At 54.0% G+C, this 23,077-nt stretch overlaps 7 protein-coding genes across 7 annotated transcripts; 4 read left to right on the plus strand and 3 right to left on the minus strand.

The window, feature by feature from the left end:
• Positions 1 to 31: 31 nt before the first annotated feature.
• J4E83_002177 (uncharacterized protein) lies at positions 32 to 3,793 on the minus strand (the record flags this gene model as incomplete). Its single annotated transcript, XM_049329127.1, has 3 exons — positions 32 to 1,517; positions 1,580 to 2,633; positions 3,346 to 3,793. The coding sequence occupies 3 exons, from the start codon at positions 3,791 to 3,793 to the stop codon at positions 32 to 34; spliced, it is 2,988 nt and encodes a 995-aa protein (XP_049192099.1).
• A 1,162-nt stretch (positions 3,794 to 4,955) lies between these two features.
• On the plus strand, positions 4,956 to 6,989 carry J4E83_002178 (uncharacterized protein; the record flags this gene model as incomplete). The annotated part of the gene is made up of 3 exons (XM_049329128.1): positions 4,956 to 5,048; positions 5,209 to 6,882; positions 6,969 to 6,989. The coding sequence occupies 3 exons, from the start codon at positions 4,956 to 4,958 to the stop codon at positions 6,987 to 6,989; spliced, it is 1,788 nt and encodes a 595-aa protein (XP_049192100.1).
• Positions 6,990 to 6,997: 8 nt separating this feature from the next.
• Positions 6,998 to 8,804, minus strand: J4E83_002179 (uncharacterized protein; the record flags this gene model as incomplete). Its single annotated transcript, XM_049329129.1, has 3 exons — positions 6,998 to 7,146; positions 7,215 to 8,472; positions 8,535 to 8,804. The coding sequence occupies 3 exons, from the start codon at positions 8,802 to 8,804 to the stop codon at positions 6,998 to 7,000; spliced, it is 1,677 nt and encodes a 558-aa protein (XP_049192101.1).
• An 884-nt stretch (positions 8,805 to 9,688) lies between these two features.
• On the plus strand, positions 9,689 to 10,472 carry J4E83_002180 (uncharacterized protein; the record flags this gene model as incomplete). Its single annotated transcript, XM_049329130.1, has 2 exons — positions 9,689 to 10,075; positions 10,140 to 10,472. 2 exons carry the CDS (start codon positions 9,689 to 9,691, stop codon positions 10,470 to 10,472), a joined length of 720 nt encoding a protein of 239 aa, XP_049192102.1.
• Positions 10,473 to 10,933: 461 nt separating this feature from the next.
• Positions 10,934 to 12,234, plus strand: J4E83_002181 (uncharacterized protein; the record flags this gene model as incomplete). The annotated part of the gene is made up of 2 exons (XM_049329131.1): positions 10,934 to 12,082; positions 12,136 to 12,234. The coding sequence occupies 2 exons, from the start codon at positions 10,934 to 10,936 to the stop codon at positions 12,232 to 12,234; spliced, it is 1,248 nt and encodes a 415-aa protein (XP_049192103.1).
• A 936-nt stretch (positions 12,235 to 13,170) lies between these two features.
• J4E83_002182 (uncharacterized protein) lies at positions 13,171 to 19,320 on the plus strand (the record flags this gene model as incomplete). The annotated part of the gene is made up of 2 exons (XM_049329132.1): positions 13,171 to 16,071; positions 16,123 to 19,320. 2 exons carry the CDS (start codon positions 13,171 to 13,173, stop codon positions 19,318 to 19,320), a joined length of 6,099 nt encoding a protein of 2,032 aa, XP_049192104.1.
• Positions 19,321 to 19,945: 625 nt separating this feature from the next.
• J4E83_002183 (uncharacterized protein) lies at positions 19,946 to 22,035 on the minus strand (the record flags this gene model as incomplete). Its single annotated transcript, XM_049329133.1, has 2 exons — positions 19,946 to 21,757; positions 21,805 to 22,035. 2 exons carry the CDS (start codon positions 22,033 to 22,035, stop codon positions 19,946 to 19,948), a joined length of 2,043 nt encoding a protein of 680 aa, XP_049192105.1.
• Between the last annotated feature and the right edge of the window lie 1,042 nt (positions 22,036 to 23,077).

Raw genomic sequence — 23,077 nt, forward strand, 5'->3', positions numbered from 1 at the left:
CCCTCGTCGCCTCTCCATCGTGACTAGTATCCTAGTCCTCGTCGTCGCTCTCGTCTCCATCGATCATCTCCCCGTCTTCACTCGGCCTCTGAGACATGGCGCGCAATTGGCCTGGGCCCTGCAGATTGTCGGGGTCGTAACCGCTATCGCGAAACATCTGCAGCTGGCCCTCCACGATCGCTACTTTCTTCCGCTGAATCTCCGCCGTGTCCTTGGAAAGATTCATACCCTCGCCGGAATAGTTCAGCCCACCTCCGCTTCGGGCAGCGAATCTCGCATGCGTCAGATCAGACGCAATCACAGTGTATTGGGATGGTTCAGCATATGATCCAGGGCTGTTTCGGAAGAGATCGCGAGCTCTGCTGTATACCCGAGGAAGTTGCACAACGATCACATTGACGTCTTCGTCGTCTGACGAGTGTGAGGAGTCGGAGGAATCACTGTACTCTTTGTCTTCGTCGTGGAGCTCTTGCTGAACCTTCTGAAGCCTGGCCTGCTCGGCTTCCAAATTTGCCGGTCCACGTCCATGCGCTTTATTGGCCTCGCGATCGATCTTCTGGAATGCCACCTTCTTAGCCCAGGCCTTCTCCTTTTCCTCCTTCTTACGATCTTTGCGCTGGTAGGGCTCGGGTCGCTTCTGGATCGTACGGGACGTGGGGGTCGATTGCTTCGCAGCGTTGGACTTCGATACCAAGGGCGCCGTGGACACTACAGACCTGTAGCATCCTGTTGCTGGGCTCCAATGGTGATGGTATGTCAAACATATCGCTGCCGACTCGCTTTTGTTCGCACCTGATGCCCATTCTATTTCCAGCTTCGTGATCAACGCCTGCTTAGATTCATGGTACCAATGATCGAGCCCGGATATCTTCAGCAGTTTCAGGGTATCTTCGGCCTTCATGGCCAAAGCACCTACAAAGAAATTGAAAGCTCGCGTGTCATTCTCCGATAGAAGATTCATGAACGCCGGGCTCATGCGGAGGAATCCGAATTTCTCCATCGTACCATCGATGGTGGGAATCAGGCGCTGCTGGGGACGATGCAGCTCCTCATATACTCTATCGATGATCATATCGCACACCGCAAGTGCGCCCATCGTGTGAGCGAAAACGTATAGGTCTTCAAATTCCTGGATGGACCACTGGATCTCCGTAGTCCGGGTGTCCGGGTGACCCGCGTTGACCAATCCGACAACATCGTGCGTGGGCAGGGCCGCTCGGAAGTCGGGCGAGATGCACGCGACGAAGCGGGCGATAGTATCGGCATCTATGTCTTCTCCGTACTCGATCGTATCGACGGTCGGATCGTTTTTGATGGCGTCCTTTATAAAGGTGCAGTGCTCGATGGCTTGCTTTCGGCTCAGAATAGGTCGAGTGGGATGTCCGCGGCGCACGTCACCGGTCTTCCGCTTAAAGCTCAGAACATCTTCGGTTGCTCGACTGTTCTTGTAGCGTACGACCTCTGCAGCTTCGGCCTCTGGATCGCTCGTTACCTCGCTTGATTGCGCGGCGGCAGGGCTGTCAAGACGTATGATGTCAGTCCTATGGTCTGCAGTCATGTTTGACATAGAGTTACTTACCTCTTCCCTTTTTTCTCAAAGTCACAAATGAGGTCGCTTGGTCTCGATTCTGCCTTCACTTTCCTCGAGAGAAGGAACAACAGCTCCTCATCTTCTCCATGATGCAGTCCCACACGATAGTCTTCTGGCTTGGGCATCGCAACCTTCGTAACACCTCGTGCGGCCTCCTCTTGCGGCTGCGGTGTGGTGTATCGCTGAATACTGGGCACTGGTTTGTCGGCCATGTGTTCACTGCTCTCAAGCACGTTGGTATGGCCAGCAATCGTCAGCGGCTCTCCCTCTTCTATACCAGGTGATGGTATGCGCTCCGTCCGATCTGAGACTGTCTTGGGTGAAACCGTCTTGTGTGGAACTGTCTTTTCTGGGATTGTCTTTCTGGACTGCTCGACGACGCCAACTCTTTTCTTGTAAGCCTTCCGCGCCGATGGAGATACCCACACGAGACCTTTCTCCTCGAGGAACTTCCTCCCGTGGCTGCTGTAGTGCTTCCACATCCCTGATTCAGTAACCTCAGTCTTCTGCTTTTTCGGATCTGCGCGTCCTTCTGCATATCCTTCTTGTACCCATTTGGTGCCGCACTGTTTCATCGAGATGCCTTCGACGTCGTACCATTGCACCAGTTGTATATACTTGGTGTCAACTACCTGAGAAGTCCAGTCTTTGATAGCTGCTACGCCCTCTATGAAGGATTTGATCTCTTCATCGCTAGGTATGTCCTTCGCAGCAACTTTGGCGCGCGCACCCAGTGAGTTAGACTTTGTCTTGCGCTTTTTCATGGGCGGAGAGTTCGCGTCCTCGTTGTCATTATGCTCGCTGGGCTGGTCCGTGTTGAAAGCGGTATTTGTAGGGAGCACTGGAGCGTCCGCGGCGACGTAGGGCTCATTCAACCGACGCTTCCGTGCTGTGGTTGACATCCGCGCTGAGGCGTCAACCTCTTCTGTAGGCTTATCTGTGGATGACATGATCACAGTTGCAGAATCTTTCGGCTGGTTTGATGTAGCGGCTTGCTGTCGTGTGTCTTTTGCGATGCTTGGATGTTGTGGTACTTCTTCACCTACACCGGAGTGTCGCTGGTAGCAAAGAGTAGGTTGAGGCAAGAGTATAAGTAGATTGGGCAAAAGCGCAGCGGGAGGATCAGGCTCGCGGGCTTTGTAAGAGGCACGAGCGGAGCCCACTCGGTGAAAACCATTTTCAGTCAGTCTCGTGATCGCATGGGCTCATATCAAGAGGCGTCAGTCAACAACCGCGCGTGTGGTCTGATTGTGATCGGAAAAAAGGAAGTGAAAGTAGGAGGCTTCGAGTGGCTACATTATAACAAGGCTAGAGGGCAATTTGACTTGAGATAATTCCTCGTCCGTCTGTCTCATCAGCTCACCGCGGCGCCGATATGCTCTAGTCCGAACTTCCACGCCAAGAACCCCGGCAGGCTGACCTTCATTGCTTGTCGCTCGAGGCTTTCCAACTTTTGCTCAACTAAATCCGCCATTTCTGTCTCTCCCCTTTCATTCGCCCTCAGCCACTCGCCGTGCTTGGCCTTGATCGCGACCCGAAGGTGCTCAGGTATAACCGGTGGTGGAGTTGAATTGGGTGAATGACCGGGTTGTACTTGATTGGGAGTGCGAAGGGGGCGGGAGCTGGAACTGGATGCGCGAGTTGCTGAAGACATTCGAGAGGCGTTGCGGCTTTGGGCGGTATTGACTACACGGTGAAAGATCAGTAAGTTGTTTCTCTTGGTCAAGTTGCCGATGACCGTATAGAAGACGCACCCGGTTGCTTCGCGGCCTTACCCTGAGACCTCCGTCTTGCTGCTTCCCGTCGCTTTTCTTTCTGTCCTCGCGGCTGTCCTCGTACGTGTACAACTCCATTCACTACATCCAGATCTCGCGGATGGACAAACTTGAAGTCTTCGCCGCTTAATCCTCTTTTGATGAAGTCTTCCTTCTCAATCTTCGTGTAGAGTTCCCATGGTCTGACAGCGCCTTGCTCTTGATACCACACTGGGCCCCACCTCCTCACCTGATACGATATACCGTATTTGGTGCTGACGCTGCCATAGCCAGCGCCGTTGTACATGCCCACAACGTCTTTGTGTGTATGGCCATCGAAGATGCACCATTCGATCACTGCGAGAGCGCCGACCGGGACGGCGGAGCTGGTCGTCGTACTAAGAGGTGTAACGGGCGCATGCGCAAGCAAGGGCTGTGTAGACGACATGCTGGTGGTTGGTTGGATGTCTAGTCATCTGGCAGGCGCGAGCGAAAGGGAAAATGCGGCAGGTGGCCATTCATGAAACAAACGAGTGCCCAGGTGCTCCAGATAAGGCAATTGCGTCATATGCTCAGCTTTCACTTCAATTGCCCGTAGAGACTAGAAGCGCAGCGCGCAACTTGAATTCGCTATTGGCCCATGAGAGACATCACGCCTCCCAAGGCCTCTGCCCTGTCACATGAAGACGCCGAGTTAAACTCCTGAGCCCCACCCCGTAAGACATGTAAACTACAAATGTTTGCGCTCCTTCTTCAAGCCAGCAGCAAGCTGCAAAACTCAACGAAAAAGAACACTTCCCAGACTTGCCAATGCCAGCTCAGACTAATCTCCTCATCGCCAGCATCCAAGCCTATCTTCTGTATGCGCGCCGACCAGGTAATGAATTCGTCAACACCCCCGGCAAGTGTTGATATAGGCTCCTCAGGACCAAATGTACTGAGCTTGCTAGAGTGCGGAACACTGAAGTGTAAAGCCGCCTCGCGCTCAGGGTAATGTCTGGAAAAAATGACAGTGCTGAACATATCAGGAAACCAGCAACGGATACCACAAGGATTAGCCCGAAGGCCATACAAGGTTCGTTCAGTCGAATGACGCATGAAAGCGGTGTGTAAAGAGGCCTTGTTGTAGTTGAGTTGAGTGAGCTGCGAAATCTCGGTGTTGAGAAAGGGAGAGAAGGAGGGGAGGGCGGATTTATATAGAGCCAGCGCAACGCTAGCTGGCGGTCAGTCCGTGCGTAGTTACCCAGCCCTGCCCTTCACTGAGAGTGACTGAAGTCTTAGTGACTTGACTAGAGTAGAAGCCTGTTTGAGGTCGAGAGATAGAGAATTTCTGAGTCACTTGACAAAATAGGCAATTCACCGTGGAATGGCGCGGCCGATCGCGTCTCTTCTCCCACTTGCGCTGTCAACGTTGCAGATTCTCACTTTCACTTTCACCAAAGACGCAATTATGCACGCTCACTACGAGTTTCTGGCTTGCAAGTCGGCCTTGGCGGTCAACTTCTTGAAGCTGGAGCTGATCGATTCAATTCACACCCCAATCTCGCCGTACAATCTCTACCTCTTTACTACTATACCACAGTATCGATTGCAGCATACAATCACTCAGCATGGCAACCACTACACAACCTGATGTGAGCGAGGCGGAGAAGTACTTCTGGGAGTCGCTCCCTCCGGAGTTGCGACGCATGGTTTGCGACTACGTAAGTAATACATATCTCCCATCGCTGTGCCTCAATACACCTGGACGACTACATCGATCTTGCCGGCGATCTTGTGAGCAGGTCATAATCCTTGAAGTGTATCAGGATACGGCATTGCTACTCTTTCTGTGTAATGATGTGCTAACGTATGCTGCTATAGTTGCCCCAATACGCCATCTCCCGTCGGCTTCGCGTGGCACTCCGCAATAGATGGGATGACGAGGTTGCCCTTTTTGAGGAATATCTCCATAAAAAGCCATATCTACGCATAGATTCTGCCACAGCGCATCGTTTCGAAGGCTTGTCAGCTGGAAGCCTCGCGAAGTTCCGGGATCTACTTGTGCACGTTACGCCTGAAGCAGGCCGAAGGTCGTTGAGAATCATGAAGAACCTCAACACTCTACTGGATACTCCTGGGACGAAACCGGAGCTTCGCACACTCGCTTTCACCAATGAGAGCCGTGTCACTGCGCAGACTGAAGCCCTCTGTCTAAGGCTTCTGCAGCGGTATCTTCCTAATCTCGATACCATATGTATACCAACATGGTACGATGGTGAGAAGTCGCGTGGGAATCTCTTTTGGGGATCATTGCCCCATCTTCTCCAGAAATGGGATTTCTTTCATCCCAAAAACAATGAGGAGTTGGAGGACATTGAACTCCACAATGAGGCAGCTGCAGGCGACTCCAAGGACTCGAGTGAGTTTGATCCATTGGTCCGAATACCAAAGCTTATCGAGACAACTGGAAGTCCGGTAATGCTGTTCAGGATGCGGAAAGAAAATGGCAAAGAGGTGGAAATCCTGGTCAATCGCGACGCCCCTGCTCATTATTGCAGGAGGTTGTTGAAAGAATGCAAAGGCAACAAGATTCTTTCGATTGTCATCGATAACGGCCGCGATGGAGACCCAGTACCGTTGATCCAGATCATCAGGGGTATTGGCTGGCGAACCAGACTGAAATGTCTCGAGGAGCTCAGCGGCACACACGTCGATCTTGCGCAAATCGACGTCAAGAAACACTTCCTCGCCAAAGCCATGACGTCACTCAAGATTCGCGACTGCGCAGGGGTCAGCAGCTTCTTGAATCAATGCCATAGCGCATCAGTCGACCTTACATCTCTCATCTTCAAAGAGTCGGAACGTGAGATCGAGCAGGAGGAAGAGACGGCATTGTGCACCATCATAGAGTCTTGCAGCGATTTGCAGACCCTGTGCCTGATCTACGACAAGGCCAATCCGATCATCGAGAGTACCATCACACCAAGCTTCTGGGAAGGCAGCATTAGCAAGATTGACCAGCCCGATTACTGCCACTTTCCCCTGGCCACCATCCTCCCCAGTATTGGTCATTCATTGACATCTCTACATCTCGGAGCTGACCCAAGCCTTCGACTTCACACAAAAGACCTCGTTTTCATCGCTACCCAATGTAACAACCTCACCAGCCTTGGTATCCCATTCCCCGCCTTGACCGAGGACATTACACCCGACCAGTTCCGTCAAGAGATATCGGATCTTGGTGTTCTACGAGACCTACTACTCCTCCAGTATCTCCACCTATCATGCCCGCCGACCGAGCCTGATGAAGACGGCGAGCTGCCACCCCCAGTCGAAGACATAGCACGCTGCGCTCTGGAGATGTTACTGAACGAGTGGATATTGACTCACGTCAAATACTTCACCGTGGCCTTTCGCACAGCGACGTATACCCGCGACACCTGCCATTTCCGGGTACTATCGTACACCAACAAGCTCGAACGCATCTCCGAGAAAAAGCTAGGAAGGAACATGGAAGCATTTGGTCACTTTGTACGAGGCGACTGGGACGAGATGGTGAGAAAGAAGACGGGACTTGAGCTGCCGCCAGCTGATGAGAACGACTCAAAGGATGGAGGTACAGAGGGATATATGGTGGACAGTGCACCGTACAGGCATTTTGACCCTTGGTCTACAGCTTCGCGCTGAGAGTGTTTGAGCCCTTCAAAGCGTCGTCGATGGCACACATGGCCTGCACCAGCTTCTCTTCTTGTAATCTGGGTGCGACGACTTGTACACAAAGCGGCGTGCCAAGGTAGACCGAACGATCAGTGTTGGTCCCTGCATTTCGTGTTAGTATGTGAGCGCTTCGGTATTTCCAACGAGTCGAGGAAAATAGTAATACTTACAAAGCTCCCTGTTTGCTTTGTCCCAACTTCCCAATGGCTCCGTGCTCGCCATCTCGCCCTTCATATCCGCCTCTTCAAACGACCTTACTGGTACAGTACCGGCAGGGTAGTCTAATAGTACAAACGAACTCGTGTAGCTGACGCCGTTGTACCGGTCAATGGGCGGTACAGGGTGTGGCGCGACTGGACAGATCAAGGCATCGATCTCGCCATGCGCATCTTTCCAGATACTCAAAAACTCCTTTCGCAGCTTCTCGCGCTTGCCATGTAATTGCTGTACTTTGGGAAGGTCCATCGGCTTCTTGCGCTTGAGTCGAGTGGATAGCCATGGCGAAAGTGGCTCGTTGAATGATTCCAGTAAGTCAAACATGGCGTTGCCACCTTCAACACCGAATAGCGCATTGGCGAGGGATTGACATTGAGAAAAGAGAGGGGTGATGTCCATGTCCACTGTCTCGATACCAGACTTTTGCAGTTTAGCTTTGACTTCATCTAAGATGCTGGAGATTGGTGGATGTGGTTCAATGACTCCATCTCGCCGGACGATGCCGATCCGTAGCTTCTTTCGCGTAGTTGATAGAGAACTCCATGGCGATGGTATGACATCTGGATCCATATTCCACGGCTGCTGGGATGCGACTGCGCTGAAGAAGAGTTCGATGTCGCGCATGGTGTGTGCGAGCGGCCCTGCACTCGCTGGGATACCAACTTTTGTTGCTCCAGGAAGCATGCCGCCCTCTTGACCCGCATAGGGAATACGTTCCCAGCTGGGCTTAATACCGAACATACCATCGCACATGGCCGGGATCCTGATGCTGCCGCCCACATCTGTGCCTACACCCAAGATTGAGCCGCGCATCGCGATGAGAGCGCCCTCTCCACCTGAGCTTCCACCAGCGGTCACAGCAGTGTTGAGCGGATTAATAGTTCGCCCGAAGACGTTGTTGTGGGAGTCGAGTGCCATGAGCGTTTGAGGTACGTTGGTCTTGCAATAGAGAACTGCACCGGCGTTGAGTAAGCAATCGACTAGGATCGAGTTCTCTTGTGCCGGTTTGAAGCAGAGAGCTGCAAGCCCGATCGATGCATCATGACCTCGGACCCTGAAGGTGTCTTTCAGTGAGATGGGAACGCCGTGGAGTGGCCCAAGGGGTGCTTTTCCTGATGCCAGATGGGCGTCAAGCTCCTGGGCTCTCTTCAGCGCGTCATCAAAGAAGATTTCTGTGAGGCAATTGGTGACTTGGTGGGCAATTGCTGCTCTCTGCCATAATGTTAGTTCATCAGCCGCTACCAAGAGGTCTGCTCCAATTTGGGACGGCTTACTTTACAGAAAGCCCGTGTCACATCGACGCATTTGAGTTTCTTCCCTCTGATTGCTTCGGCCAGTGCCACAGCATCATATCGTCCGGTGATCTCCAGCTCCTCTTCTGTCAATAGCCCTGACTTGCGTGGTATATCGATGTAGCTCTTTACGTCGGCTCCTGGTAAGACATTCAACTTCCATTCTTTTGGTATGCGCTCGTTCTGTTCTGCTTTCTTCCGCCTCGATACGGACCGCCAATCTTTGTCTGCAGATGAGCCTCCTTGCGACATTGTGATGTATGCGACAGTTGAGGAGTGACGCTGTGATATCGCGGACATAGAGGACGCGCGGGTAGGAGCCGAGGTATACTAGATTGGGACTAGCTTGAGGGGTAGGGACCCGGGGACGTCGACACCTCCAGGGCTGCCCAGGTGGTCAACTCGCTTTCGCAGCGCCGTGGATGCGCGAGCAGATAAAGCTAGGCTAAAGCAACGCCTGTCGCTGTACGTTCTACCGAACCTCCTACTCATTACTCGCCTTACGCACCTTGGGGCATACGTGCGCTTAGCCATGTTCATCTTTGCTGCTCTTTCGCGCCACTTCCGGCTTCAACGCGACTTATCGCAACGGACAGCCTCTGCTTTGAAAGGTCTTGTTATCCAGAGACGAGAGCTCGAGCGCGCATGGTGCAGGCTGGAGTGCCTATCCGAGACGGCAGGACGCCTCTTTGCGCTAGGGAAATGAGCGTACCGTACCTGGCGTACCGGGAGAATGCGATAAGGGCTCCGTCTCGAAGAGCCACGAACAGCCTCAAACAACGACTACGAAGGCATCGGTACAGCCGACGGAGCACTTCAGAATGGTCACATGTCTACGTGTTCGGCCTGACTCTAGTTGCTGACATCTGACACGACGGGGAGTCGCGGTCGCGCTTCTTATCCCTGCCGCTGACAGCCAGGGCGCGCCGCAAGCGCAGTCCCAATTGGATGGCGTCTCCTGCCCCGGAATATTTTCCCACTCGGCCTGCCATCTGGCACCACGACGCACGCCGTGCCCCCATTGCTAGTAGCCCGCCCATAGACACCGCACTCGCTCTTGTACTCCTTTCCCTTCTCTACCTCTGCACCACTTGCATTACATTTTTTTGTCTAATTCGATATTCGCATCCTTCGCTATGGCAGCCGGCAACTTCTCGCTGCCCCCGGGCCAGCACCCTTACTACCCCATTGAGAAGGAGATTGTGGGCTATCTGGCCAACGAGCTGGGCACGCTGGACCTGCTGCTCATGTTCGCTGCCGGCTGCGTCGCCATCTTCAGTGTCACGTACGTGATGGTCAAGCGCCTGCGCCCCAATGCCAGCACCGGCGACCTCTCCACCATCATGTGGTTTGTGCTGTGCGGCTGCATCCACTCGTTCTTCGAGGGCTACTTCGCCTACAACTTTAGGAATATGGGCGGACTGAACGACCTCTTTGGCCAGCTGTGGAAGGAGTACGCGCTCAGCGACTCGCGTTACCTGACCCAGGACGCCTTCGTTTTGTGCATGGAGACCGTCACCGCTGTACGTATACGTCTTGTTTGGGCTTCTCTCGAAGACGGACAGCAACTAATCAACATTCTCACAGGTATTCTGGGGCCCCGGTTCCTTCCTCTGCGCCTACCTCATCGCCATCGACCACCCGCTCCGCTACTCGGCCCAACTCATCGTCTCGCTCGGCCAGTTCTACGGCGACGTACTGTACTATGCTACCTCGCTTTTCGACCACTACATCCTCAACCTGTCGTACTCGCGTCCTGAGCAGTTCTACTACTGGGGATACTTTGTCCTGATGAACGCTTTCTGGATCGTGATCCCAGGATACCTCATGTACCAGAGTGTCATGGCCACTTGGAGCGCGTTTGCGGCTGTCAACGACGCGGCGAAGCTCGTTGAGAAGATCGGCAAGAAGCGCAACTAGAAGGATGTTCCATGCATCAGACGCATACAAGCAGTGCCTCTGAGGAGGACACCAATACCGCTGGAGTGGAGGAGTGACTTGGCCAAGGACATCATTTTTACGGTTTGATTGTTGGGATGGGTTGAAAAAGCATTTTGGATACAGACACGGTACTTGATACCCTAGTTTTGAAGGCGTGGCTTGGACAGGACGCCCTAGATCGATAGACTCGGATAATGCTAATAGAAGATTATGGCAAGTAGATGCAGCTTCAGAACTCCTTTACAACGTATGTTCCCGGAAACTTAGCAAGTAACGCCGGGATTGCCGATCACCCATGTTAGTGTAAACCCTATTGTCGGCATTTTTCGCGTCGTAAGCTCGATCCTTGCCGCTCATCACAAACAGGCCGAGCAGTACATAAGCACTTGGAGAAGTTCCCGGCATCTTAACGTGGGCTAGAACTCTCGACACAAACAACCATGTATCTGTCGACTACTTCCCTCGCACACTGGTGTCTTTTTGCCCTATCGGCGACAGCTCTTCCCAACGCCGTAAATCATGCGTCTCCTCCCATCTCCATTCAGATGGCCCAGTCGATCATCTCCCGGAGCCAGGGTATCCTGATCAGCCAGACCGACTCCTCTGCCCTATTGCAGGCTGGATTTACGCAGAAGACGTTCCACGAGATCCTCTCCACTCATGCAAACAGTTCCTTGGCCCCAGCACTTAAGGCCTACATTACTAAGAGCGCCGACTCTGTGGTACCTGTCGTCTCCAACGCAACGCGTGACACGAAATACCCATTGGACCGTCTGAGCAGCGGAAACGGTCTACTACGATTATGGCAGGAAACCGGGGATGAAAAGTACAAAACAGCATTCGAAGCATTGAGAAAGAGTGTGGATTTGCAGCCTAGAAATGACCAAGGCGGGTTATGGTACTATGTTTACCCGTACTGGAGTTACCTGGATGGCATGTTTAGTCTGACTCCGTTCCTCGCCGCATACACAAACGATGTTGGTAACTCTGCCATGACTGAAGATACGCTAGAAGACATGGTCTTCCAACTCGATCTGCTATGGCAGCGCTGCTACTCGCAAGAAACCGGTCTCCTAGTACACGGTTACGATGCCAGCCACACAGCAGTCTGGGCCAACAGCGCTACAGGCGCCAGCCCGCACGTGTGGGGACGCAGTCTGGGATGGTACTGTATGGCACTCATCGATACGCTCGAATTGCTCCCCGCGAATGCAAGCCACGCACGCCAGTACATCGGATCTCGGTTCCAACAACTCATGCCCGCTATCGTGGCAGCCGCAGATGGAAAGACCGGGGCGTGGTGGCAGTTAATGGATCGACCTGGCGACGAAGGCAACTACTTGGAGAGTAGTGCGAGCAGTATGTTTGTGTACTCTTTGCTCAAGGGTGTAAGATTGGGGGCTCTATCCACGGATGCAGCATGGAATGGCACCGCTTCATACAGCGGCGGCCAAAGCGCGTATGTGGATGTGGCGAAGAAAGCGTACGAGTATATCACCGATACATTTGTCGTCCATAATGGGAACGGGACGCTAGGCTGGAACGGCACGGTTGGGGTATGCAGTCTGAACTCGACGGCTAGCTATGAGGTGAGTGATGGTATAAAGCAGTAGTGAGTGCCAGTGCTAATACTATGCGACAGTACTATGTGGGACAGCCGATTGTCTACAACAGTCCTCTGGGGTCGTTGGCCTTTGTGAGGGCAAGTTTGGAGGTCGAAAGATTGGCCCTACAAGGTTGAGAGGTGGTATGGTAGACACGTTGTCTTGGCGTTTACCACCTGGGCAAGGCGGCCGTCCGCGGTCAGAACGAACAAGCAGAAATAGGAGGCTAAAATAAACCATGAGACAATCCCACATTAAAATCTCCGCAACAAGCGCACTGAGTGGTACGATAGCTCCCGAGCATTCGGCAGCGGGCAAATACAAAACCTGTTGTTGCTGTTTTCCATGCATCGTACCAACAAGGATGTCTGTTGAATAAGATGGCGGGGTCAGATCACAGGCCGCGGAGCATATCATCGCACTTTGTTGCGCGCATCTTCGATGTAGTCGTAATGCCAGTAATGCCAGCAAAGCTGCAGCATGGGTTTGTTGATCGAATCGTGGGTCGACGTGGTGCACTGGTCCGTAGGCGAGCCTGTCTCTCATGGATGTTCCCGCGGGATAGCCCAACGTGACTGGGCTGCGAGATAGCAACCTGGGAATGTCTCAGCCGCCGTGTAAACAAGAGGCTGGAAGGACTCGGACTCGAGCGTGTCTAGATGCCGACGCTGCATGGCAAGTTTATGCTGATCTCGCACAAGCTCATGGGCTTATCGTATTGCTTGTCGGCGACACTGGAACGTGCGGGCAGACTTGGCCAGTCCGGTTTTACTGGCGGGCCGCAGCCATTATTGGGTCATCAAACATCACACCGTCCCTCTAGCAGTTCGCTCGCCCTGCGCTACATTCAACGTTCCCCTCTTATGGGGTGACAGCTTTCACCACACTCACCTATACGCTCGCTGTCGAAATTGTTAATCGCGCAGCCGCCCGCACAGAGGCAGCTCCGGCGTAGCTCTGGAAACGGCCCGTCAGCCACGCCCACGCAAAACACCATAACACTCACACCCGCCCGTCGCAAGCCGCCCCGTCCCCGTGACGTCTGCCCGCAGCTCCAATGACACTGGGACTCGATGCCCGCTTCCCCCCGGCCCAGTGACCCCGACAACACGGCTGGACAGCAGAGAAATGGCACGCCGGGCAAGAAGATGGGCGCGACGGACAAACAAGCAGCCATGGACGGCAAGGACTTTGCCAAGGCCATTGGCATCAACAAGCCCGCCAACGTGCGCGACAAGATAAAGCGCTGGCAGCAGGAGGTCGACCCCGACGCCGCGAGCAAGGAAGGCGCCGGCGCATCCGCCCCAGAGGCCTCCACCAAGCCCGCCGCCTCGCCCAAGCCCGCGACCACGCCCAAGTCGAAACCCCACGACGACAAGCCCAACTGGAAACCCACACATGAGCGCGGAAAGTCGGTCGGCGCCAGCCCAGAGCGCCCGGGCAGCGCGAAGAAGACCCCTGTCCCCCACAATGAACTCGACGAGGACCTGCTCACGGCAACAGCGCCTAAGAAGCGCGTCATCAGCGACTCGCACTGGCGCGCCAAAATGTCACCACCCAAAGAAGCCGCCGGCCGCCCACAGCCAAAGACGATCCCCAACGCCTGGGTGCGCCCCTCGAGGATCATCCCCAAGAAGCCCGCAAGCCCTGAGCTCAAGCCCATAGCCCCCGTTACGCCCCAGTCAAACCCTCTCCTGCCCCTCGCGGAGTACATAGGTAAGAGCACAGGACAGAAGAAAGCCCCGCCGAAGCCACGTAGACCATCGAAACCGTCGAGCTCAGAGAACGAACAACGCCCGGCGAGCAGTGGGGCTGGAAGTGGAAAGACCGCCAAGAGCGATGAGACGCCATCCGATCCTACTTCGCCCCAGCCCGAGAAAGAGAAGACGGAGATGGTGAGGATGCGGCGTAGCAGACGGCGCGCGCGCACATCACCCCGCGCATCCATGTCGGCAGAGGATCTTATGCCCTTCACGCCATGGACTCGGCCCCCAGGACGCCGCTCGGGCTCAGTACAGAGCGACGACCCCCACAATATGGTCACAGTCGAGTACGCAGAGAGCTCTGCCCCATCGCTCAACGAGAGCCGCATCACGTCACCTCGGGACGACGAGTTGCGAGAGAGACGGCGCCGGCGTCGACCAAGAAGCAACGGTGCTCGCACAGAGGACGAGAGCACCAAGCCCGCGCCAAAGCCTTCGCGGAAGAAGAGTCGCAGGTCCTACCCAAGGACCCAGGAAGAAGCTGCAACACCCTTGATCATCCCAGCAGCCCCAGAGACGACCACTCCCACCAAGGCCACGGGAAGCCGCTTAGAAGCCTGGCTCAGCAGCACACCCGACCCTCTGGCAGAGTCGAAACCCCGACGCAGGCGCAAGTCCAAGGACTCTGTGTCGAGCCCAGAATCCGCCTCCAAGGCCGGCAAATCAGACATCACAGTATCCACCGATGCCACACAAGAGATCCCAGTCAAGAAGACGCGCTCGCGCCGCAGGCGGAAGTCCAAAGAATCCGTATCCTCCCTCGACCTGCCCGCTACCATCGATGCTTCCGAAGTCACTGCCTCAGAGGTCACTACCTCCACCAGGACGACACAAGATGAACCACGCAAGAGGTCACCAAGGAGGAGAAAATCGAAAGAGTCAGTCTCGTCTGTCGATTTACCCTACAAGGCCGAAAAATCAGACGTCAGCGCGTCCACTGATGCGACAAGGGACGAGCCTGCCGAGAGCCGCCGTAGCAGTGGTAGCGGTAGCAGACGGCGCAGAAGACGGTCGAGCCGCGAGATGACCATCAATACCCAGGATGTCGACGAGACCCCATCTACTGTCGTCTCGGATACTACGACAGAGACGACAACTCAAGACCAGGAAAGTGAAGTGTCCGTCACTCCAACGCCCTCGCTAAAGCGCCGCGGTGCAAAGCGCGGCCAGTATTCTCCCACCAAAGGCCGATCCATGTCCTCTCCTCTCCGCGAGACCACGTCGATAGACGACATACCCAAGGATGATATCACCGACTTGGACACTGCTTCGTCCGCCCCTTCTTCTTTTGCTGATGCGCCTGTACTTGACGCCATGCCTAAGCCTCTGCGACCGCGACAACTTCTCGGACCGCGTATGTTCCCTTCGACTGGCAAGCGCCTTTCAACCATCGCTTCGCAGTCAGCGCGATCCTCGCAGGTACCAGCTTCTGACACGATCACAACCATCTCCGAGGAAGCAGGCACTGGTCCCGGAGCACCTGCATCAGAAGTAGGCTCGTACTTGAACCCGGAAACTTCGACCATTATCAGTCGCCAGAGTACCCGGCGGAGGAAGCTTGCCAGACATGAGGATCTTATCTCAGTGCTTTCCATGCCCAAGGCAAGCTCGAAGAGCATCGTCTCTGCCAGAAGTATCCGTACCAACAGGAGCCGCCTTGCCACTGCCACTGTCGACGACATCATGAAAGAGCTCTCGTCTGATGAAGCCAAGTATATGAGAGAGCTCCGCACACTGGTAGATGGTGTCATCCCTGTCCTTCTTAGCTGCGTTCTCTCCAAGTCCGAGTCCGCTATCGCTGCTGGCTTATTCTCTCGCTCCTCCAAGTCCGATCCTAGTGAAGTTACTAAGCCAATCGTCGACATGGGTGTCTGCTTAGAGCGACTTAAGAACCTGCACAAGCGCGTCCCCAGGGAGGACTCCGATGCACTTGTTTCCTGGGCTCAGAGTGCACAACGAGTGTACTCTGACTACATTGCTGCGTGGCGCCTCGGCTTCCAAGACGTCGTAATCAGTCTTGCGCCGGCAGATGACGACCCGTTCAAGCCCGCAAAGGTCGTCAATGGGCCAGATGACGGTGCCCCATGGGACGAAGGGATGCCGCGAAACGCTGAGGGATATGTAGTCAACAGCGATGGCGAGCGTGTCGACGTCGCCTATATGCTCAAACGCCCTCTGGTTCGACTCAAGTATCTGTCGAAGAGTTTGAAGGTACGTTGAACTGACTTGTCCATGCTGCGACAAATACTGACATTGATCAAGGGCATTAATCATGTGAAACCTTCCGAGCGCGTCGAGCAAATCTCGAAGATTTTCCAAGACCTAGTTACGACAGCACGCAAGCGGTCGAACGACGAACAAGCCCGCCTCGAAGACGAAGCCGCGGCTAGCGTTGATCCCACTCGCGCACGCGATCCCCGAAGTCTCGCCCCTCTTGCCGGCGTCCGGGTTGATTCCACGCGCTGCGTGCGAGCTAGAGACCACTTCGACCTACATCTGTTCCATTCGAGTGGTCAAGAAATGAGTTGTCGCGTTGAGATCTTGCTCCGCGACAACGCGCCAGGTACCGGAGTCGGAGGCGACCTCCTCTTCTGCGAAGTCGATCCTACAGGGCGATGGTTGCTCCTCCCGCCTGTTCACCTCAGCAATGCATCAGCACGGAATGGCGACCTAAAGGGTGAAATAATTGTCATGATCCGTGGAAAACAAAACGATGGATCAGAGTGGAGCGAGATCATGTCTTTGATATCCGATGATGAGCAAGCTGGCTTTGAGTGGGTGCAGATGCTCGGTCTCAACCCCATCCCACCTCAAATCTCTGAAGTCAGGAAGAACCAGGCCACACCCACCACACACAGGCCGACAAGCAGCCAAGGATCCTCGTCTCTACTTTCAGCTGCAACTGAATCGACACCCCCACAGAAGAGCAGGACACCAAGCCCACATGAAATTGACATACCTATTGGGGAGCAACATACTGAAGTATCAAAAGTATGGCACTATGACACACCCGATAGGCGCAACCAATCCCGCACCATCTCGCCTGTAACTCCGCCCAGTCACGATGACTTTGTCTTTGGCAAAATAGACGACTCAGAACCCCACACACCCACAGATCCCATGCAGACGGCATACCAACTGCTCAATGATCCTGATCGAACACCCCGTGGTCTTGATGAGGCGGTGCGAAATGAGGGCACTGGATCGCCTTCTAGTCTGAAGCGGACAAGGGCGAAGAGGCTGTCTAAGAACCCTACCCTTTCTCCACATTCAGCACGGCCGTCCCGTCAGATCACTCTCGAAGATCCGGTAGAGCCAGAGAAAATTCAGACGCCAGTATCAGAGTCCAAGCCACGCCGGAAATCCACTAAGAAGCGACCCCAAAAGAGTTACAGTGTTTGGATGCCATCTTCGCAAGTCGGTGATTCCGACGACTCTGAAGAATCGTACAGCTCCGATGAAGACAACAATACTACCACCATGGATTCCGAGATCTCACCACCCGGCTCGCCTCCCTCGCCGCAACGTCCACAGGCACACAGACGAGTCTCATCCGTCCCCTCGCTAGAATTACCGAGCATCCCAAGACAAAGGAAATCAAGCCGGCCCTCTACCCCAACGCAGGATCAAGAAGATGACGATGACAATCTCCGGGAAGTCTCAGCCTCCGCGCCGTCGAAGCTGCAAGGAAAGAAACACGACATAGTTGTCGATGATATCGTAGAGCCCAAAGCAGAGGTCGAAGAGCCGCCTCCAACACCGCCGCATCGATCGCCCAGTCCAGCAACCCCTGTGACACTCAAGGGAAGTAAAACACCAGTATTCACTCCTACGTTACCCGGTTTCAAGAACAAACGCCGGTCATCGTCACCCTTGAAGCATGAATATGAGCCATCTACCTGCACGGAGGAGTCAAGCGAGAGCGAGGAGGACACTGCTTCTGAGGATGAGGTGGACGATGAAGATGAAGAAAGCCTCACCTCGGAGTCGTCAGAAGACGAGTTAGATGACGACGTTCCCATGCCACTTATGCCGATCGGATACCTTGGGCCACGCGGGTATCATGGACGCTCATACACCACTGGTAGGGAGTTCAGTCGTCCCACTTCATCAGAGAAGGTTGAGAAGGTAGAGGAGGAGACCAAGAAGTTTCCCAAAGTCTCACCTCCTGCATCAATCTACACACTCCCCAATGGCACTATCACCCCATCACAATCCGCGTCGAACACTCCATACAGAGCAGTTCCGCAGGGTTCCGGCAAAGCCTCCAAGACCATCGCATCCATCTTCGCTTGGTCCGATGCTGGCCGATGGGACAGTTTGCATCCAGACGAATGTAGCATCGTCGTTACGCCAGGTAAGATCGAGGTCTTCGAGATCACAATCAACCACTCGAAGCCTTTCCTGGCCGACGGCGACGAGATCATCACTCCCGAGGGAGGTGCTCCCCTTATTGCGGTTGAGCTTACCCCTCTGGTGCCGTTGCGCAAATCAACGGCCATTGATATCTCCATTCGCTCCCCACCCACCGCAGAGTCGCGCATCAAAGCTGGCAACAACATTATGTTGAGAAGTCGCAATGCAGCGGAGTGCGCCCAACTATACGCCATGATCAACCAGTCTCGTATCAACAACCCCACCTACATCGCGCTTCAGAACGCGCGCGGCCCCTACGGACAATCGAGCTGGGCCGAGGCGATGGACCGTCAGAACGCGGCTAGGACAAGCGCTGAGTCTTCTGGCTGGCTCGGAGGTACGCTAGGTAGGAGAAGCAGCTACCGCAAGTCAAGCACGCGCGCTGCATCTATCTCCGCCGCGACTGAGTCCTCTGTTGGGACCATGAACTCAGCTCTCCGCTCTGCACTAGGCCGATTCTCGTTTGGCAAGAGTGGCGTCTTTAGCATCCGCAACTCAACACTCGGATCTCGCAGTACTGGCTCCTCATTTGACAGCGGTTCCAACTCCCCACGCGGCTCAGGCGCATCTACACCTACCGGCGATATTGTACAGGCGCCCGGTGCACCAGCTGGGATTACGAACACCAAGTGCAGGCTTTATGAGCGAGAGTCACTCAAGAAATGGCGCGACATGGGCAGCGCACGCTTAACAATAATGCTGCCCTCACCCAACCCAAGCGTGCCATCCTCGCCTACGAACCCACGGCAGCGCGCACCTGGTACCAGAGATCATACCCAGGAGCGACGCATTCTCCTTACAGGCAAGAAACACGGCGAAATACTACTTGACGTCACTTTGTCCGAGACGTGCTTCGAGCGCGTCGCACGCAGTGGTATTGCTGTCAGCGTATGGGAAGACCACTTGAATGAGGACGGTCAGGTCGGCGGCGTCGGCAAGACGGGTGGTGTCTTGGGCGCAAGAGCGAGGGTCTTCATGGTGCAAATGAAGAGTGAGAGGGAGTGTGCTTACTGCTTCAGTTTACTGGGTAAGCTGAGGTACTAGGCCACGAGTAAGGAAAGAGAAGAGAGGGACATGGACCGAAACGGCAAGCGCAACACAGCAACTCACAACACGCCGCTACTGCCTCTGTTGCGCACTGCATATTGTCACCACCATCGATTTTGCGTTTTCATACTGCGAGCAAGCGTGGCGTTTGTTCATGGGATTTACACGGGCGGTATTTCAAGAAGGCCTCTGCGATACCACTTCCACTTTACCCACATACAATTTTTCACTTTGTAATCACGCTGTTGTGTTTCTTACTTTCCTTGTCAATACTGGTCTTCATGCATATGGATGGAGTGTGTGTCTTTCTTTGTTTTCCATGGGGAATATACACGTGTCTTTTGCGCTTGATACCAGGTGTGTATTTGTTTGATGGTTCTTGGTCTTTTCGGTAGTGGGATGAGGAGGGGTGTGTGTGTGATGAACGAAGCTGTGATAGTGGGGGTGAAGTGAATAGAACTAATGGAAGATGTGTCGACAATTTATAATCTCCGTGCTGAGCTGACGGATACGTGTCATTACGACGACTCCACTGTGATGGCATACATCTTCTTGGCGAATACATGTCGCTTCGAGGGTTATAACTATTACGACAAACATCCAACTGCCGCTTACATGACCTTCAGTACTTCGGCCTCGCCCACCGCGCCGTCTTCGTATCCACGATGCCCTCGTATGTACACTCCTTTGTGTCACCATACAGCTCCATGTCGACGCCCAGCTCCTTCGCCCACACAAGCTCCGACTGCTTTGAGTCATCCCTGTTGACCTTCAGGTGCACAGCCACAGGCTCCGACTTCCCTCCAGCGTGCTCGATGAAGTCCCTTACCGTGATAGAGAGGTACTTGAGTCCTCTGCACTCACTTGAGACGATAGCGAGGACTTCGTACGCAACACGCTGGAGTGCCGTGCTGATGGCCTTGGTGCCCATCCTAGGCTCTGTTCCCAGGTTTGCGACAAACAAATGTAGGTATTCGAGTCCATAGATAGTGGAGAGAATTGTTGCTTGTTCGCCAACATCTCTCCACATATCGTCACTCAAGTGACCTACTTCAATCGCATCCCAGAGCACTGGGCAAGGAATGCCGACGTGTCTTAGATCTGGGAAGTACTGACCCAGAAGTTGTAGTTCCTGGTCAGGAACTTCTGACCTCTCTCCAATGCGCAGGGAAAGTGTCTTCAAAATCGGAGGCAACTTGCGCAGTAGGTGCCCGATGCCATACACCTCGCTTTGTCGTGCCTTCTTTCGCTCTTTCCGCGATACAGGCTTTGTTTGGCCATTGGAATCAGGAGCGCTGAGCGCGGTTTTGACTTGCTCGTCCGAAATGTCTCTTCGCGCGTGGAAGCAGAAGTGCTCCAATTTGCTGCAATTTCTTGTCACATTGCGAAAGACTCCATCCCGTATTTCTGGGTTCAGCTTTGGGTAATCCCGTAGGTAGATAAACGTGTGTAGATCAGAGTTTCTGAAGGCATCGACGCTTGTGAATTGGCTTAATCCTGGGCAGTTGTACAGGCGTAAGAGACCGATCTTGTTGACTAGATAGGCATGTTGTGCAATGTAACCCGTCTTGAGAAGGAGATTGACTTCGGCCACTCGAAGTTCTTCCAGAATGATGCCATTGGGCATATGCTTGAAGAGTCGCGTCAGTATATCGTCCATCAGCGTGTTGTCCTTGTGGTTGTCGTTGATGATTGATACTGAATGGACGCGGTATTGCCGCTTACTGTCGATCATCCCACGAACGATATCCGCCGGTGCATATGGGGCGCATATCAAGTCGAGTGGTCGGTCTTTGAGGTCATCGAAGCGCGTGCTGGGTGCGATTCGAAGGAGTCGTATGCACATGCCGAAGTGACCGGTAAGCTCTCGGATCTGCGGAGGTGCATTACCAGGTAGATACTTTCCTGGGGGCGCCCGTACATGTGGTCCAATTAGTGTATTACGCGTGACCGAGGCGTTGTGAGATCTGATCCAGTTGCGCTGGTCCTTGTTTCGTGGATCTATGAATGTCCATAGGCGCCGCATGAAGCCGTGTGTACCTTGGATTCGAGTCAGGTCGCCAAAGTCGTGACTTGGTATCATGAGAAGTTCTGCCTTTGGTAGATGCTGATAAGTCAACAGCATCTGGTTTAGGACAGACTCAACCACCATGCTGTTGGGCCTAAACATTATCGCCCTGACTGGGGTGTGCTTGAAGTTCGGGAGCACGGTAGCCATAAACAACTCATATCGTAGAGGTACGTCGAAGGTGATGGCGCGGAAGTTATATGGATGCGTGAGTAGCGAGGAGGTGTTGTTCAGGCACTGCGCGCTCTTTTTCGACATACACAGCTCAGCATACTTGACAAAAATGCGCTGTAGTTTTCTAGTCGCGCTTTTGTAACCGGATCGAGTCGAGAGTAGTAGGAGGTCATAAAAGTTGTGCTGGGAGAGCTGTAAAGTGTCAGATTGAACTCATACGAGGCTTGCCCCAGCCTTACATATTGGCAGATCAACTCCATCAACTCTTCGGGTAGAGCCCAGAACACTTTCTTGCGAGATCGTAGTCGGGTCGTATCAAGAGTCGGGCGCAAGCGTTTGGGGGGAGGAGGCTCGCCTGGGCCGCGATCATGTAGAACCTTCCGCTTCTCGAGTCGCTGGGCGTTGGCGTGCTCACTAGAGTCTGCAACAGTAGGGCGCTCATCCGGGTAGGTAGGAGATTCAGAAATCATGCTCGCTGAAACGTAGATAGCTCCGCTTTTTAGGGGCGTCGCGTGCTGATGATTAGTATCGCGGGGTGGAGTGTTCGGAAGGGAGTACGCGCGGGTGACTGCGACGGGCTATGAATTGCCGCATTGCCCGTTGCGGATCGCTCGAGACCCAGAAAGGAAAGTGACATGTTGCGGTGAATGAGTGTGTACTGGTGAAAGTGAAGCAGTGAAAGTCACCCCTCCACCGCATCTCTACCCAGCCACTGGCGGTGGAATGAGCGGGCTCTTGACGTGATCATCAACTTAGAACTTGGACTTTGAGAACCCCAGGATCAGATGGTAGTGGCTTGAAAGGCGTGTACTATAGGACTAGAGTCACGAACAAGACATTGACGAGAATTGCTTTCTGAAGCTCGGTCATTATGGAGGCCTGCCTCGGATTATAGGATATATAGGTCAAAGTCGAAGCAGTAAGTAACAGAAAAAGCGTTGGCAGTGGTGGTCTCGAAGACGAAAGAATAGAATGAAGTTCACGTTTTTGCCGGATAAAGACATCTGGTTTGCTATCTTCTAGCTTGACTCCAGAGTTGCACCCCAAAAACTCGTATCCCTTCTTCAGCCCAGCAGCATGCCGCAAAAGCAAACGAAAAGATGATTTAGCAGAATTGCAACGAAACCAATGAACTTTTTCGAGGAACGGGGGACACGCTCGGTCATACACTTCATCGCGCATCCGCCCGTTCCTATCACATGAGGCGCCGACTGGAGGTCGACTTATCAGTACTGCCGTACGGCTTTGTCCGTACTGATAATTTCGTCAGTACTCCCAGCAAAGTACTGATATAGGCTCCTCAGAACCAGCGGCAAGAGGTCGACTGGCCGGTAAGCAGCATGCTAAGCACGGCTTTCGGCGCAGGGAGTGGACAAGCGGGACACCAATCTCTAGGTTGGTGAAAGGCGTTGTCTCGGATGCCATGAGGATCAGCCCGAAGGCCATACAAGGTTGTAGGTAGGTAGCCGCCGAATCAGCGAAAGATGTAGAAGAGGTCCGCACGAACGCGAA

Source organism: Alternaria metachromatica (genome assembly GCF_023757995.1).
Source record: "Alternaria metachromatica strain BMP 0045 chromosome Unknown scaffold_3, whole genome shotgun sequence".
NCBI classification, from domain to species: Eukaryota; Fungi; Ascomycota; class Dothideomycetes; order Pleosporales; family Pleosporaceae; genus Alternaria; species Alternaria metachromatica.